The 15,664-nt window shown below is 52.3% G+C and overlaps 1 protein-coding gene across 4 annotated transcripts; it reads right to left on the bottom strand.

The window, feature by feature from the left end:
- Positions 1-6,836: 6,836 nt before the first annotated feature.
- On the bottom strand, positions 6,837-12,296 carry ZNF574 (zinc finger protein 574). Of its 4 annotated transcripts, none has more exons than XM_054463324.2 (2): positions 12,112-12,296; positions 6,837-9,795 (listed from the first exon to the last, which is right to left on the bottom strand). In XM_054463324.2, the coding sequence occupies exon 2, from the start codon at positions 9,773-9,775 to the stop codon at positions 7,088-7,090; it is 2,688 nt and encodes an 895-aa protein (XP_054319299.1). In that variant the 5' UTR covers positions 9,776-9,795; positions 12,112-12,296; the 3' UTR covers positions 6,837-7,087. The 4 variants fall into 4 exon arrangements, with proteins under 4 accessions (XP_054319299.1, XP_054319301.1, XP_054319303.1 ...); XM_054463326.2 differs by lacking the exon at positions 12,112-12,296 and adding an exon at positions 11,894-11,963; XM_054463328.2 differs by lacking the exon at positions 12,112-12,296 and adding an exon at positions 11,788-11,863.
- Positions 12,297-15,664: the final 3,368 nt, after the last annotated feature.

Below are 15,664 nucleotides of genomic sequence, written 5' to 3'. Positions count from 1 at the left end.
TCTCCCCAACCCTGACCTCCTACTTAAGGGAGGGACAGAGACTGGGTCTACCCTAATGGTGGGCCTTTTCATTGTGCCAAAAAAAAAAAAAAATTGATGCCAGTAACTAAACCACCTCTCTCTGTTCTCTTCTGGGGGGTGGGGTGGGTGTGTGTGTGGGGGTGGGTAGGGATGGGGAACCCAAGCCCCAGTAGGAGTTGGGGCTGAGATCAGGAGGAGGGGAAGGATATGAGTTTTCCATCCATCTCCCTGGAGAAGGCCACAAGGGGCTCTCCAAGCCCTGGGGAGATCTGGCGAGGGACTAGCCAAGTCAGGGTGACCTCTTGACCTGACTAGTTTTTCTAACCCACCCGAATACCAGGGTGCCTCTCTCTTCCTCTAGCCCAGGGTAGGGGGACCTGAGTGAGAGAGAGAGTGAGACAGACAGCAAGATTGAGACACGCGGGCCCCCACTGGTCTCTGAGTGGGAAAGGCAAGTGCGAGAGATAAAGGCCTCCAAGAGAAAAAAGAAACAAACCAAAGATTTAACCATTAAAAAAAAAAAAAAACCCACAGACAACTCCGCTACCTTTTTATATGTTGGAAAAAAAAGTGAAAAAAATTTAAAAATAAAAATTAAAAAAAAAAATACACAAAAACTCCAAGCCGCAGGTCCTTCATGCGGTTTAAACTTTGACCTCAGCAGTCTCCAAAGCAAGACGACGATGACAAAGGCGGAAACAAAGAAAAAATAATGTATATTTTTAAGTATTTGTCCTTGAATTGTTAGCTCCTTGTTAAACAAACAAAAGGAGAGAAAAATCCAGAGAGAAGTGTTGCTGAGACGGAGACAACTATTTACTATGTCTGTGACCCCTCCCTTCTGCCTCCCTCCCCTTCCTCTCTTTCCTGTCCTCTATCCTTGCTGCCCCTCCCCCAATATGTCCCCCAAACCCAGGGGCTCAGTATTTATTTATTTATATAATTGCAGGGTGACTGGGGGCCTCTCTCGGCAACTCGTAGAGGGCCTTTGGATAATGGCAGGGTGGGGAAAGGGCGAGGAATCTTTAGGAAGAGCAGGGGCCTGAACTTTCAACCCCTTTCTGGCCTCTTGTCCCACTGCTGCCACCATCACCTTCCAAATCCAGGGCTCCACTAGGGCAAGGTGACCACCCTACTTCGTAAAGACCTGATTGGCGCAGCCCGTTCTGGTGTGGGTGTCTTTCACCACCCAGAATGACCAGGTTGGAATGGGTGTGGGTGAAGTTGGAGGGGGTGGCAAGTACAAGGCAAGGGTGCCCAAGAACCAGCATCCAGAAATCAGCCCTGGAGTAGACCTGCCTTTCCTCCATCCTCACCAAGTTAGCCTCCCTTTCAGTTCCGTCTGACCCCTGTGTTGTTAGCCCCTTCCTTCCCTTCCTGTACCCCCTCCCTGTCTCTTCTCGTGGTAGCGGGTTAGCGTTTCAGTGTTCTTAACTCCAATCTGCTTGTTCATTGTACAATGTGCTTCTTTTAAAGCCCCATTTTTGTAACTTGAGTGTGTCATTCATCTGAACAACAAACATCAAAAAATAAAAAATTAAAAACTGTACAGAGAGAAATGATGCCTGCTCTCCCTTGGTCTCCTCTGTGTCCTGGGAACAGTCGTAAAGAAATCAGGGTGTGGGGTTGGAGATCTGTATGCTGGGGAAGGGAGGGTTTTACTTCTGTTCCAATAGTGAATGTTCACAGTTTCGGCAACATAGAACTCTTCTCTAAAAAAGCCCCAAAAACTCAACTGGGCATGGTGGCATGTGCCTGCTGTCTAGTCCTAGCTACTTGGGAGACTGAGGTGGGAGGATTGCTTGAGCCCGGGATGTCGAGGCCGCAATGAACCATGATCGTGCCACTGCACTCCAGTCTGGGTAACAGAGAGAGACCTTGTCTAAAAAACAAAAACAAAAAAATTAAATTTTAAAAAATAGTGAATGTTTGGAAGTAAAACCTGCACAAATGTTCTTGCCAAAGAACCAAGTCTTTGAATTTAGGATGAATTCATATTTCTGAATTCAAATCTCAGTTCTGCCATTTTATAAATATATGACCTTCAATATGTGAGCTTCTGTGTCCTCATCTGTAAATAAGGGACAATACCTACCTCACGAGGTTGTAGGATGATGGTCTAAGTAAAGTGCTTAGGACTGAGCTCCAGCACACTGTCTTCAATAAATGAGAACTATGAGAAAGCCAGGAAACCAGCAAATACCTCTTCATTTCCATCCCTGGATGCTTCCCCAGAGGACTAAAGAGACTCTTTAAAACCAGAGTTTCAATTAACACATTAAAAAGTTTCAACCTCACAAATAGTCAAATAAATTAACAGAAGAGTTATATGTCATTTTTTCACATCACCAAAAAAACGCAAAAAAACCCCACCAAAAACAAAAAAAAAAACGCCGGGCGTGGTGGCTCATGCCTGTAATCCCAACACTTTGGGAGGCCGAGGCGGGCGGATCACCTGAGGTCAGGAGTTCAAGATCAACCTGGCCAACATGGTGAAACCCCGTCTCTACTAAAAATACAAAAATTAGCCAGACGCGGTGGCGCACGCCTGTAATCCCAGCTATTCGGGAGGCTGAGGCTGGAGAATAGCTTGAATCCAGGAGGTGGAAGTTGCAGTGAGCCGAGGTCGCGTCACTGCACTCCAGACCAGGCGACAGAGCGAGACTCCATCTCAAAAAAAAAAAAAAAAAGGCCGGGTGCAGTGGCTCACACCTGTAATCCCAGCACTTTGGGAGGCCGAGGCGGGTGGATCACGGGGTCAGGAGATTGAGCCCATCCTGGCTAACACAGTGAAACTCCATCTCTACTAAAAATACAAAAAATTAGCCGGGCGTGGTGGCAGGCGCCTGTGGTCCCAGCTACTCCGGAGGCTGAGGCAGGAGGATGGCGTGAACCTGGAGTCAGAGCTTGCAGTGAGCTGAGATTGCGCCACCACACTCCAGCCTGGGCAACAGAGCGAGACTCCGTCTCAAAAATAAACAAAAAAAAACTAGGCTATGTGTGGTGGCTCATGCCTGTAACCCTAGAATTTAGGAGGCCAAGGCAGGAAGAACCCTTAAGCCCAGGAGTTCGACACCAGCCTGGGCAACACAGTGAGACCCCATCTCTACAAAAATTGAACAAAATTGGGCTGAGTGTGGTGGCTCACGCCTGGAATCCCAGCACTTTGGGAGGCCGAGGCGGGCGGATCATTAGGTCAGGACTTCGAGACCAGCCTGGCCAGTATGGTGAAACCCCGTCTGTACTAAAAATACAAAAATTAGCCGGGCGTGGTGGTGTGCGCCTGTAGTCCCAGCTACTTGGGAGGCTGAGGCAGAAGAATCACTTGAACCTGGGAGGTGGAGGTTGCTGTGAGCCAAGATTGTGCCACTGCACTCCAGCCTGGGTGACAGAGCAAGACTCCGTCTCAAAAAAAAAAAAAAAAAAAAGAACACAATTAACTAGGCATGATGGTGTGCATCTGTGGTCCCAGCTACTCAGGAGGCTGAGGTGGATCTCTTGAGCCCAGGAGGCCAAGGCTGCAGTGAGCTATGATAGCACCACTGCACTCCAGCCTGGGTGGTGACAGAGCGAGACCCTGTCTCAAACCAACCAACCAGAGTTGATTTTGAAGTTTTCTGGTGGTACAATGTACACACCAACCTCCTTCCTTTTTAGAGCAACATTAACTCTTACTCAAATTATTGTGCCCATCTGTTATTCGGCAGTAGCAACAGCTTCCGCAGGCCGTCAGGCCATGGACTGATCCCTAAGACTTTACCACTGAAAAGCAGAAGTGGTATTAATGAAAATGCACTGGAAGGCTGGGCGTGGTGGCTCATGCCTATAATCCCAGCACTTTGGGAGGCCCAGGCCGGCGAATCACTTGAGGCCAGGAGTTCAAGACTAGCCTGGCCAACATGGTGAAGCCCCATTCTACTAAAAATACAAAAATTAGCCGGGCATGGTAGTGCACACCTGTAATCCCAGCTACTCGGGCAGCTGAGGCACAAGAATCACTTGAAGCTGGGAGGTAGAGGTTGCAGTGAGCTGAGATCATGCCACTGCACTCCAGCCTGGGTGACAGAGCAAGACTCCATCTCAGGGAAAAAAAAAAGCTGTTGCATTTCCTCAGCACTGTTCCATCCTCTAATGTATGCTTGGCACACAGGTGCTGGGATCCTGCAAAGTCGATAATGAGGGTTGTGGGAATCCAGGCACAGGAAAAAGGAATAGAGTGAAAGATAGGTTTCATATTTAGTAAGACAAAAAGTGTCAGCACTGCAGTGTTTTGGCAAGACAAAGAAAGCAAAGCTCCTCAACTGTCAAAACAAGTCAGCAGGGATGGGGCATAAAAATAGTACATGGAGGAAGATCATTTGGTTCAGGCCCATCTTCAAGGTGGCACAGTCAGAACCAAACAGAACCCAAGACCCCATCTCTACAAAATAAATTAGCCAGATGTGGTGGTGCTCGCCTGTCGTTCCAGCTACTTGGGAGGCTGAGGCAGGAGGATCACTTGAGCCTAGGAGGTTGGGGCTGCAGTGAGCGGTGACTGTGCAACTGCATTCCAGCCTGGGTGACAGAGCGAGACTCTGAAAAATAGAAAAAAACAGGCCAGGTGTGGTGCCTCATGCCTCTAATCCCAGCACTTTGGGAGGCCAAAATGGGATGATCCCTAGAGGCCAGGAGTTTGAGACCAGCCTGGCCAACACAGCAAGACCCCATTTTTAATAAAAAGATAAAATAAAACCTAACACAGGAACAGAAAACCAAACACCACATGTTCTCACTCTTAAGTGGAAGCTGAACAATGAGAACATGTGGACACAGGGAGGGGAGCATCACACACCAGGGCCTGTCAGAGGGTGGGGGGCTAGGGAGGGATAGCATTAGGAGAAATACCTAATGCAGATGACAGGTTGATGGGTACAGCAAACTACCATGGCATGTGTATACCTATGTAACAAACCTGCATGTTCTGCACATGTACCCCAGAACTTCATTTAAAAAAAAAAAAGAATACTCCAAATCCTAGGATTTGGAACTATATATATGTATATAAACATTAAAATGTATGTTTATATGGCTATAGAGTAAAACTATAAAAAAAGTTTATATATACATATATGTATATTATTTACTGTATCTATTGTGTAATTTATATACATATAACAGGTAGGATACACACATACACACACACATGCACATAACCTGATTACGTATTTTTTTGTATAAACAGAACCTTAATACATTAACTTTTCAAATGTTATGTCATTTATTTTACAACAACAATTATTATTAGAATTTTTACAATTATTACAATAATTATTATTAGAATTTGTTTTAGGCCAGACACGGTGGCTCATGCCTGTAATCCCAGCACTTTTGGGAGGCTGAGGCGGGTGGATCACCTGAGGTCAGGAGTTCAAGACCAGCCCGACCAACATGGTGAAACCCCGTCTCTACTAAAAATACAAAAAACTAGCCTGGCATGGTGGTGCGCACCTCTAATCCCAGCTACCTGGGAGGGTGAGGCAGAATTGCTTGAACCCAGGAGGCGGAGGTTGCAGTGAGCCAAGATCATGCCATTGCACTCCAGCCTGGGCGATAGAGTGAGACCCTGTCTTAAAAAAAGGGTTCTTTCAGGCCGGGCACAGTGGCTCATGCCTGTAATCCCAGCACTTTGGGAGGCTGAGGTGGGTGGATCACCTGAGGTCAGGAGTTTGAGACCAGCCTGGCCAACATGGTAAAACCCCGTCTCTACTGAAAACACAAAAATTTAGCCGGGGGTGGTGGCACGTGCCTGTAATCCCAGCTACTCGGGAGGCTGAGGCAGGAGAAACGCTTGAACCTGGGAGGTGGAGGTTGCAGTGAGCCGAGATCACACCACTGCACTCCAGCCTGGGCGGCAAAGACTCCGTCTCAAAAAGAAAAAGAAAAAGAGTTCAACAGAAAGATCTGGAATAATCTTTGGGGAGATGGGGGTCTCAGAAACAAGGCTAGCACAGCAGCCTAGCATCCCACCAGTCACATACTCCCATCTTGTCTCCACCACCCTCCCCAAAGTATGCAGAAGGCAACAGAGTGGAGAGAAAAGCATATGGGTGATTAAACCAAATGAAATGAAATCAGGCTTAAATTCAAGCTCTGCCCTGCCTGGACTGAATCTGACCTTGGGCAAGTCATCTCAATGCTTTTGACTGGAGATTCCTTCCCTGCAAAATGTTCTCACGTAATCAGTGTGAATATTATTCAGTTATATAGTACTTGAGACTAACTAGATGTTCAAACATTGGCCAGCCATCCCAACAACCCATCTCTCACAATAAAAATCTGTTGGCTGAGCCAAAGTCCAACTCCAGGGGAATTCAAGTCACCACCTCTCATGAATCTTCCTACATCCAGACATATTATTCAGAATCTCCTTTAATTCCACAGCTCTAGAGATCATGCCTACCTGCATTTGCTCTTGGGGATCAATGAGAAAATCAGATGGCCTTGGGAGACAAGGTCCACATCAGGCCAGGAGTCAGGGACAGGGGTGTAAGAATCTGATTTCTTTGAAAGTTCCTGCCACCAGTACAAACACTCTTGAGCTATTCCACAGAGCCATGGGACCTCTAGTGGCAAGAGAGCCAAGCTACCTCCATCTAGCAGTAAAGTGAAGGCCCTGCTCCGAAAGCCATGCCCATGAACACCAGGACATTCTCTTCAGCCCAGCAAATGTTTACTGAGCTCCTGCTACCCCTACTACCTGCCAGGCCCACTTCTGGGTGTTGGTGACGCAGCCATGAGAGGTAAGACCCATGACTCCCAAATTCCACTCTACACACTGCTGGCAACTCAGTCTTTATTGATGGTTTCATTTTTGGGGTCACCAGTGCTAAGAGGTGGAAGGTTGGGGGGCACCTTTATGTGTGTCAAGGACCCCAGAGCACCCCCCTCACGAAAGAATAAATCCAATTTAGAACTTACAAGGTGGTGGGGATGGGAAGAGGAAGGGACACAGTATGTACAGATGCTTAAGGGGATGCTGGAGGGCCTTCAGCAACAGGGCATGGAGGTGCCGAAGAGTCAGACAGAGTCAGCCACTGATCTGGACCCCCTCAGCCTCGGCCAGAGGGTAGATCTCAATAGCTTCCACCAGGGGTAGTGCCTCCACAGCAGTCTCCATCACGGCCAGGCCAACGGCAGCCTCCGCCTCTGCCAGCTGCTGCCGCACAGCTGCCTGATGCTGCTGCTGATGGGTCTTGCGGTGCTTCCAGAGATTGGAGAAGGAGCGGTAGCTCTTGCCACAGTCAGGGCAGGAGTAGGGTCGTTCGCCTGTGTGGATGCGGCGATGTTCTGCCAGGCGCATGGAGATGGCAAAGGCCTTGCCACACACTTCACAGGCAAAGGGCCGCTCACCTGTGTGCAGGCGCCGGTGGTCTTTCAGGTGGGTACTCTGACGGAAAGCTTTGCCACAGTCTGGACATGGGTACGGCCGCTCACCTGTGTGGATGCGCCGGTGCACCTGCAGTGACGTCTCTGTGCTGAACAGCTTCTTGCACTCGCTGCACTCTAGACCCCGGCGGCGGGCAGGGGCAGGGGATGCTGTAGCAGTGCCTCCAAGGGCTGCTGGAGAGGCAACTGGTGCACGAGTGGCCCGTGGGGCTCGAGGGGCAGGGGGCTCCTTAGCCAGGACCTCTCCAGGCCCAGCAGCTGCATGGGCCGCCTCGTGTGCCTGCAGTCGAGCAGCTGAGCCCACTTTCTTGCCACAGGTGCCACACTCAAAGCGCCGTGGGGCCTGGGCAGCAGCGGCTGCACAGCGGTGCTCCCGGAGCCGCAGTGAGGAGGGGAAGGCAGCCCCACAGGATGGGCAGCGGTGGGGCTGGCGCCCGGCATGGACCACGAGCTGGTGCACCTCCAGCAGCCGGCGCAGCAAGAAGGAGCGGGGGCACTCGCGACACTTGTAGGGGTATTCACCTGTGTGATGGTAGCGGTGCATTAGCAGGCGGTAAGGACGGTGAAAACGCACCCCACATTCCTGGCAGCGGTAGGGGAAGTGCTGGGCATGCACCAACCGGTGCTGCCTCAGCGTGGAGCTTTGCGTGAAAGCTTTGCCACAGTCCCCACACCGGTAGGGCCGCTCTCCTGTGTGTGTGAGCCGGTGGCGGGCCAGGTTGGCAGGTGAGTTGAAGGGCTTGGAGCAGTCAGGGCAGGGGAAGGGCCGCTCCCCTGTGTGCGTGCGCAGGTGGTTACGCACGTGGGACTTCTTCTTGAACATCTTGCCACAAATGCTGCATTTATGGCGCCGCTCCAGCCGGTGCACAAAACGTTGGTGCCGGGTCAGCTGCAAGGCCTTTCCAAATTCACGGCTGCATAGGAGGCAGCGGTAGGTGCCTGGGGCAGCGGGCCCTGCTGAAGTCTCCTCAGACACAGGGGGCTCAGGGGCCTCTGGCTCTCCAGTCTCTGCTGGGGCTGGCTCAGGGAAACCAATGACAGGTTCCTCTGGTGGGACTGGTGTTGTGGGCAGAGGGACACCCCCTACCCCATGAGTACGCCGGTGATAAAGGAACTTGGTAAGGTTGACAAAGGTCTTTCCACATGGACATGAATGCAGAGGATTCGGGGTGTGGGCTCGCCGGTGGGCCAGGAGGAGGGCCTCTGTGCCGAAGGCCAGGCCACAGTCTACACACAGGAAATGTGACTCGCTGCTGTGGTCTCCAAGGTGCTGGTCCAGACTGGAAGGGCTGGGGAAGACACGACTGCACAGGGGGCACTTAAAGACGCCCTCCCGGTGACTCCGTAGGTGCTGCTGTAGCTGGTGGGGTGAGAGAAAGAGCTGGTCACAGGCTGAGCAGAAGAGCTCCTGTGTGGCTGCCCCGCCTGCTTCTCCACTGTTGTTCCTCCGGGCCCTGCGCCCCCGGCGATCCCGCCCAATGGCTTCACCATTGCGCAGCTCATAACTGTGGTCAGAAGCTGGCAAGGGGTCAGGCTGAGACACAGGCACCTCTGCAGGTGACGAGGCCTGCACCTCCTGCTGTAAGGCAGGCTCCTGAGACTCGGGGACAGGAGCAGGGAAGTGAGTAGCCTGATGCTCCAGGAAATCCGCCGGCAGCTGGAAGAGCTGGGAGCACTCAGAGCACTTGTAGAGGAGCAGCTCCACCTCAGTCACTACCTCAGTGGTGGTGGCAGCGGCAGATGGGACAGTCGCCCCTTCCCCACCCTCTTCTGCCTTTCGGTATGAGTGCTCCACAGCCACTCGGGCCTGGCCCACGGGAGGCCCTAGAACAACTGGGGACCCCAGGACAACAGGAGCAGGAGCCTTGGTGGGTGTGGCCCGGAGGTGCGTCTGCCGGTGGTTCAGCCAGAGCTCCTGGCTGGCAAAGAGAGCCTTGCAATCCACACACTCGTAGTGGATGGTGCTGGAGCTCAGGGGTGGTGCCTTAGGTGGTGGCTCAGCTGGCACTGCCTCCTGGGGTGCCATCATCTTCAGGTGCAGCTCCTGGTGCTCCAGGAGCTGGCTGGGTGACATCAGCAGTTGACCGCACTCCAGGCACTGGTACTGGCTCTCCTGCACAAGGGTCTGATAGAGGCCCGTGCCTGAAGCTGTGTCTGTGGCCACAGTGACTCCGGGGTCAGCCACGCCCACCAGCTCAAAGTGTTGCTGGGGCACGTGGGAGTTTTGGTGCATGAGCACCTCTTCCAGGGATCCATACAGCTGGTTGCACTCAGAGCAGACATAGCGGTGCTCAATGTACAGGACTGTCTCCTCCGATTCCTCAGTCATGGCGGCAGCAAGGCCCTGGGCTGGAAGAGAAGACAGTGGGGACAAACCAGTTAGGTCACCGATTCCTCAGCTCTTCCCTTTAATCACTCTCCACTCCTAATACCTTAGATCTACACCCCCTTAGGTTCTTCCTTCGATTTTTAAAATTCTGCCTCCTTCCCAATAATCCTTCCTCCCCTCAGCATAACAAACACCAAACACAAATCTCCCAGGCAGTCCCTTCCCCAGGAATTTCCCCAGTCTCACCTCTGTATCAACTTGCATCAAACTCCACCCACCAGATCCTTGTAACCTGTCCAGTCCCCTCATCTCCCACACCTCACAGCAGGCCCCACAGTTCCGTCCAGCACATGGGAACCTCCACTCAGACCTCCTTCCACTGACTCCTTTTCTTACCAACTCACCTCACCCCATTCCTCTCCAAGGTACCCAACTGAAACCCCATATAGGCCTTCCCCACCTGTTTCTCCCAGCCACACCCCTCCCATGGCCTCTGCTCCTTCTCCCAGGTTCTCAGACTTCTTTTTACACCCAGACCACTCAAACTGCCCAATGCTCCACCACTCCACTTTCAGCACTGTACACGGTGCCACCCCTCCCCTTTACACGCAACCCCTGCTACCCACCAACTCTTCCTCGGGCGCCCAGATTCCTCACGTCAAACTATATCCCTTCCCCCCAGTCAAATTTGCTCACACTGGCCTAACCCATCTCCACACCCACACGTTGCCCACCTTAACCACTTCATGATAATTACTTAACCTCCTCTACAAATCAAGGCCCTCTCCTACAACCCTAACCCCCTATCCAGAATACCCAGACCCATTTTCACAAAAGCCTACTCCTCCCCGCTTCAGACCTAGGCCCTTCCACCACCCTAACTCCTGTCTCCAGGGTATCTATCCACTCTTTACATTCATCACCTCTTCTTTGTACCAAGACCAAATCGACAATTCTAATCCCCTCTGAGATACCCAGATCCCCTCTTCCCATTGATTTAAACCCTTCCTGTTCATACACAGCCACTCATTCAGGGATGCCCATACCCTCATTTCATATCAACCTATGCCTCTCTTGCAAACAGACCCCCCCCTCAAATCCATCTCAGGAATATCCAGATCCTCCTCCAGATTATTAACCTAATCTTTTTTAATTTGATGAAACACCCAACCCACCCTAACCCATTCTAGGGATGCTCAGACCCTCCTCTTCGTAGCAACATAACTCCTCTTCTTTGTGTAAAGATCCACACACACTCTAACCCATTCCAGGGATATCCAGACCATCTTTCACAATGGCTTAAGCTACTTTTACACACACCCCTCCTGCTGCCCAAACCCCCTTTAGGGATACCCGGACCTCCTATTCTCATACAGAACCCCCATCACCACCTTAATCCAGCACAGATCCCTCTTCCTCACACTCAAGCCCCTCTCACCGGCCTCCTACTTTGGGGGTACTCAGACCCCTCAACGTCTTAGCAACCTCTCAGTCTCATTCCAGGAATTCCCAGGCACCCCTCACTTTAGCACACAGATCTCTCCCACCTTACTTCCTCCCCCTTCCAATAACCAAATCCCATCTTCACCTTGGCCTAATTACCTGTACTTAAAAAAGACTACCTTCCCCAGCTCATTCTAGGGACACCCAGACACCCTTTTAAAATACACCTAATCCTTCTTTGTACAAAGACCCCTCTCCACGCATTCCAAGGGTACCCAATTTCCTGACACATTGGTTTAAGGCCTCTTCACATTAATTTAACCCCATCCATTACAACTGGACCCCTCCTTAGCTCTAAACTGCTCCCTTGGGGATATCGATTTCCTAATATCTTTTCACACCAAAACCCCTCTCACCGCCCCAATTTTTTCCAGGAAGAACTAGATATTTTCCCCCTCCATTAAGTTAATTATCTTTCTCACGCCCTAAGCCCCTAACTGGGCACCCACGTGCCGTCTAACCGGCCCAGCCCCTTCGTCCTGGACTTGCCACACCACCAAGTCCTTTACCCCAAACCCTGGGGAGGCGCGGAGCCCTGCTGGGACAGCTCTGAGGCCTCCCATTCCCGCCCAGGTGCCCCGCCAAAGCCCCAGCCCGAGCCCCGCCCCTCCTCACTCAGCCCCGCACGCGACTCCAGGCCCCTTCCCCACCCGCCGCTCCTGCCCGGCCCCCGCCTGGCTGCCCGCGCGCCCGGTCGGCCGTTGGTGCCGCTCCGCCCTAACTGCCCGGCGCGCACCCCCTCAGGCCCTCAGTGCGCAGGCGACCTGGCGAGAAGAGGCCGCCGCGGCAGGGAGGGCAGTCCGGCCGGCCTCCGCGCGCCCGCTCGCGCTCACCTGCTTCCGCCGTCTCGCACGCCCCGGGCCCGGGCCCGGGCCACGGCTCCTCTTGCACGGCCACCCTAACGCTGCGCCCGCTCTAGCTCTCCCCGTCGCCTCTCGCCTGCTCCGTAGCCTCGCTCTCGCCCCCAGCTACCCTCAGCAATGCCCCTCCCACCTTCCTCCTCGGCCGCCGCACGGACGGCCGGACGCAACCAATCATCGCCCGCTCGGGCCCTGCCGTTCGGCCAATCGACGTTCATGTCTCTGAGGCTTGGGCCAATAGTGAGGAGCGTCGAGATTCCCCGCAGCGCCCAACCAATCTTTTAGCGACGTTCCCTCACCGGTCAGCCCTCGGGTGGATAGTGCCCGCCCCTTTAATCCTCCCTAGAGGATGCTCCTCCTCCTTCTCGACTCCGCCTCCGACGGCTCCCGAGGGGAACTCTGAGCGGAGGGCGGCGCGATGACGTCAGGCGGCGGAGCGCGGCCGCGGGCGCCATCTTGGGGACGCCGTGAGGGAGTCAGAGTTGGGGACAGGGAGAGGGAGGAAAGAGCCTGGGAAATTGAGGCACGCGGCACCTTGAGGGCTGGAGCGGGGGATTGGAGGCACGGGAACCTTTGTGGTTTCCCCGAGGGTCAGAGGGAAAAAGTGAAACCACTTAGCGCGATGGGGAGAGGGCAAACTGCATGCAGTACCAGTCACATGGAGAGAGAAAAGGGAAACCAAGGTTCCAGACTCATTTTATTAAAAGGAGGGGAATGAAGGCAACAGAAAGAAACAGAGAAAAGACCGAGGGGACTTTTGGGAGGTGGAGAGAGGAGAAATGTCAGAGGGGAAGCAAGGAGAGCGAGGATATGGAGAAAAAGAAGAAGCAGGGACAATTTCATTGGAAGAAACAGGGAATGTGGTGGGTAGAGGACCTGAAGGACAATCGGGGTGAGAGCCTGAAGGAAGTGAGCCGGTAGCGGGCGGACACCACTCCACCTCCTTCCGGGGTGACTCTAACCCTTACACCTCGAGAGTGGGGTCCCATGTGTCCAAGGGGCTCTGGCCATTCCTACTCACCTCGTTCCTGCGCCCCTCAGGGCCTTGGGAGGGAGTTGCCCCAGTACTGTTAGAAACGTTTCCAGGCTGGACGTGGTGGCTCACGCCTGTAATCCCAACATTTTGGGACGCTGAGGCGGGTTCATCACTTGAAGACAGGCATTCGAGACCCACCTGGCCAACCTGGTGAAACTACCATCTTTACTAAAAATACAGAAAATTAGCTGGGCGTGGTAGCTCGTACCTGTAACCCCAGCAACTCGGGAGGCTGAGGCACGAGATTTGATTGCACCCAGGAGGCCGAGGTCGCAGTGAGCCGAGATCACGCCACTGCACTCCAGCCTGGGCGACAGAGCGAGACTCCATCTAAAAGAAAAAAAGAAACGTTTCCAGACCTACTCCTTGAACCCAAACACAGAGGAATTTCAACTTCTCGGATGAGGGAACTGACTCTCAGAATTGTGTTATTTATTTACTTGCCTGAAGCCACTATGGGATGCGTCTCACAGTGAGACCCGGGGCCAATTCTATGGCCATTTGGTCACTAGATGTCCTAACCTTCTCATGGATTAAATTCCGTAACACCAGGCATGTATAGTTAAAACAGATTCCCGGATTGGAATCCTGGTTCTAGGGCAAGTCAACTGTCCTGAGCCTAAGTTTCTAATCTGTGAAATGGGGCTAATAGCCCATCTCATGTGAGGCACAGAGTAAAAGACATCTAGGAGTTACTCATTTTATTTAATTTTATTTATTTATTTATTTATTTATTTATGAGACAGAGTCTTGCTCTGCCGCCCAGGCTGGAGTGCAGTGGCGCGATCTCGGCTCACTGCAACCTCCGCCTCCCAGGTTCAAGCGATTCTCCTGCTTCAGCCTCCTGAGTACCTGTGACTACAGGTGCTCGCCACCACGCCTGGCTAATTTTTTGTTGTTGTTTGTTTGAGACGGAGTCTTGCTCTGTCACCCAGGCTGGAGTGCAGTGGCGCGATCTCGGCTCACTGCAAGCTCCGCCTCCCGGGTTCACGCTATTCTGCCTCAGCCTCCTGAGTAGCTGGGACTACAGGCGTTCGCCGCCAGGCCCGGCTAATTTTTTTGTATTTTTAGTAGAGGCAGGGTTTCACCGTGTTAGTCGGGATGGTCTCAATCTCTTGACCTCGTGATCCGCCTGCCTTGGCCTCCCAAAGTGCTGGGGTTACAGGCTTGAGCCACCGCGCCCGGCTTAATTTTTGTATTTTTAGTAGAGACGGGGTTTCACCGTGTTGGCCAGGATGGTCTCAATCTCCTGACCTCGTGATCCACCCGCCTTGGCTTCCCAAAGTGCTGAAATTATAGGCGTGAGCCACTGCACCTGGCCTATTTTTTAAATTAAATTAAATTTTTTTTTTTTTTGAGAGGGAGTCTCACTTTCGCCCACCGCCTGGGCTGGAGTACAGTGGCACGATCTCAGCTCACTGCAACCTCCGCCTCCTGGGTTCAAGTGATTCTCCTGCCTAAGCCTCCTGAGTAGCTGGGACTACAGGCAGACACCACCACGCTCGGCTAATTTTTGTATTTTTAGTAGAGACGGGGTTTTGCCATGTTGGCCAGGCTGGTCTCGAACTCCTGACCTCAGGTGATCCACCCCGCCCCCTCCCCCATCAGCCTCTCAAAGTGTTGGGATTACAGGCGTGAGCCACTGTGCCCAGCCGCTAATTTTTTTTTTTTTTTTTTTTTTTTTTATTGAGACAGTCTAGCTCTGTCACCCAGGCTGGAGTGCAGTGGTGTGATCTCAGCTAACTGCAACCTCTGCCTCCCAGGCTCAAGCAATTTTCAGCCTCCTGAGTAGCTGGGATTACAGGCATACACCGCCATGCCCTGCTAATTTTTCATAGTTTTTGGTAGAGATGGGTTTTTGCCACATTCGCCGGGCTGGTCTCGAGCTCCTGGCCTCAAGTTGATCCATCTACCTCAACCTCCCAAAGTGCTGGGATTACAGGCATGAGCCACCATGCCCGGGTTTTTTTTTTTTTTTTTTTTTTTTATAGAGATAGGGTCTCACTATGTTGCCCAGGCTGGTCTCAGAACTCCTGGGCTCAAGCTATCCTCCTGCCTTGGCCTCCCAAAATGGTGGGATTACATGTGTGAGCCACTGTGTCTGGCCAGTTGTTATTTTTATTAGTATCTCCGGGAGCCTAATAATAATAACTAATATCTCTTGAGTGTATTATGATGTGCTAAGTATTATGCTCAATGCTTACATGCATTACTCGGTTTAATCCTCTCAACAACCCTATGAGAGAGAAACTGTCATGCTGACTCTACAAAACATCGAGGCCCAGAGAAGTAACTAGTCGTAGTTCCCATAGTTAGGAAGAGTCAGGATTCCAACCCAGGAGTTGACCTTAAAGTCTATATTCTTGGCCCCCAGGCTCACCTGCCTGGCAGGCGGGAAGTTCAAGTGGTTGCATGTTGAAGGGATGAATGCAAGAAGTGGAGGAGAGAGTTGGTGGAAATTGGTGAGCTAAAGCTAGGCTTGGCCTGCTC

The sequence above is a fragment of the Pongo pygmaeus genome, chromosome 20, assembly GCF_028885625.2.
Source record: "Pongo pygmaeus isolate AG05252 chromosome 20, NHGRI_mPonPyg2-v2.0_pri, whole genome shotgun sequence".
NCBI lineage: Eukaryota > Metazoa > Chordata > Mammalia > Primates > Hominidae > Pongo > Pongo pygmaeus.
This window is presented reverse-complemented; position numbering and strand designations above follow the sequence as displayed.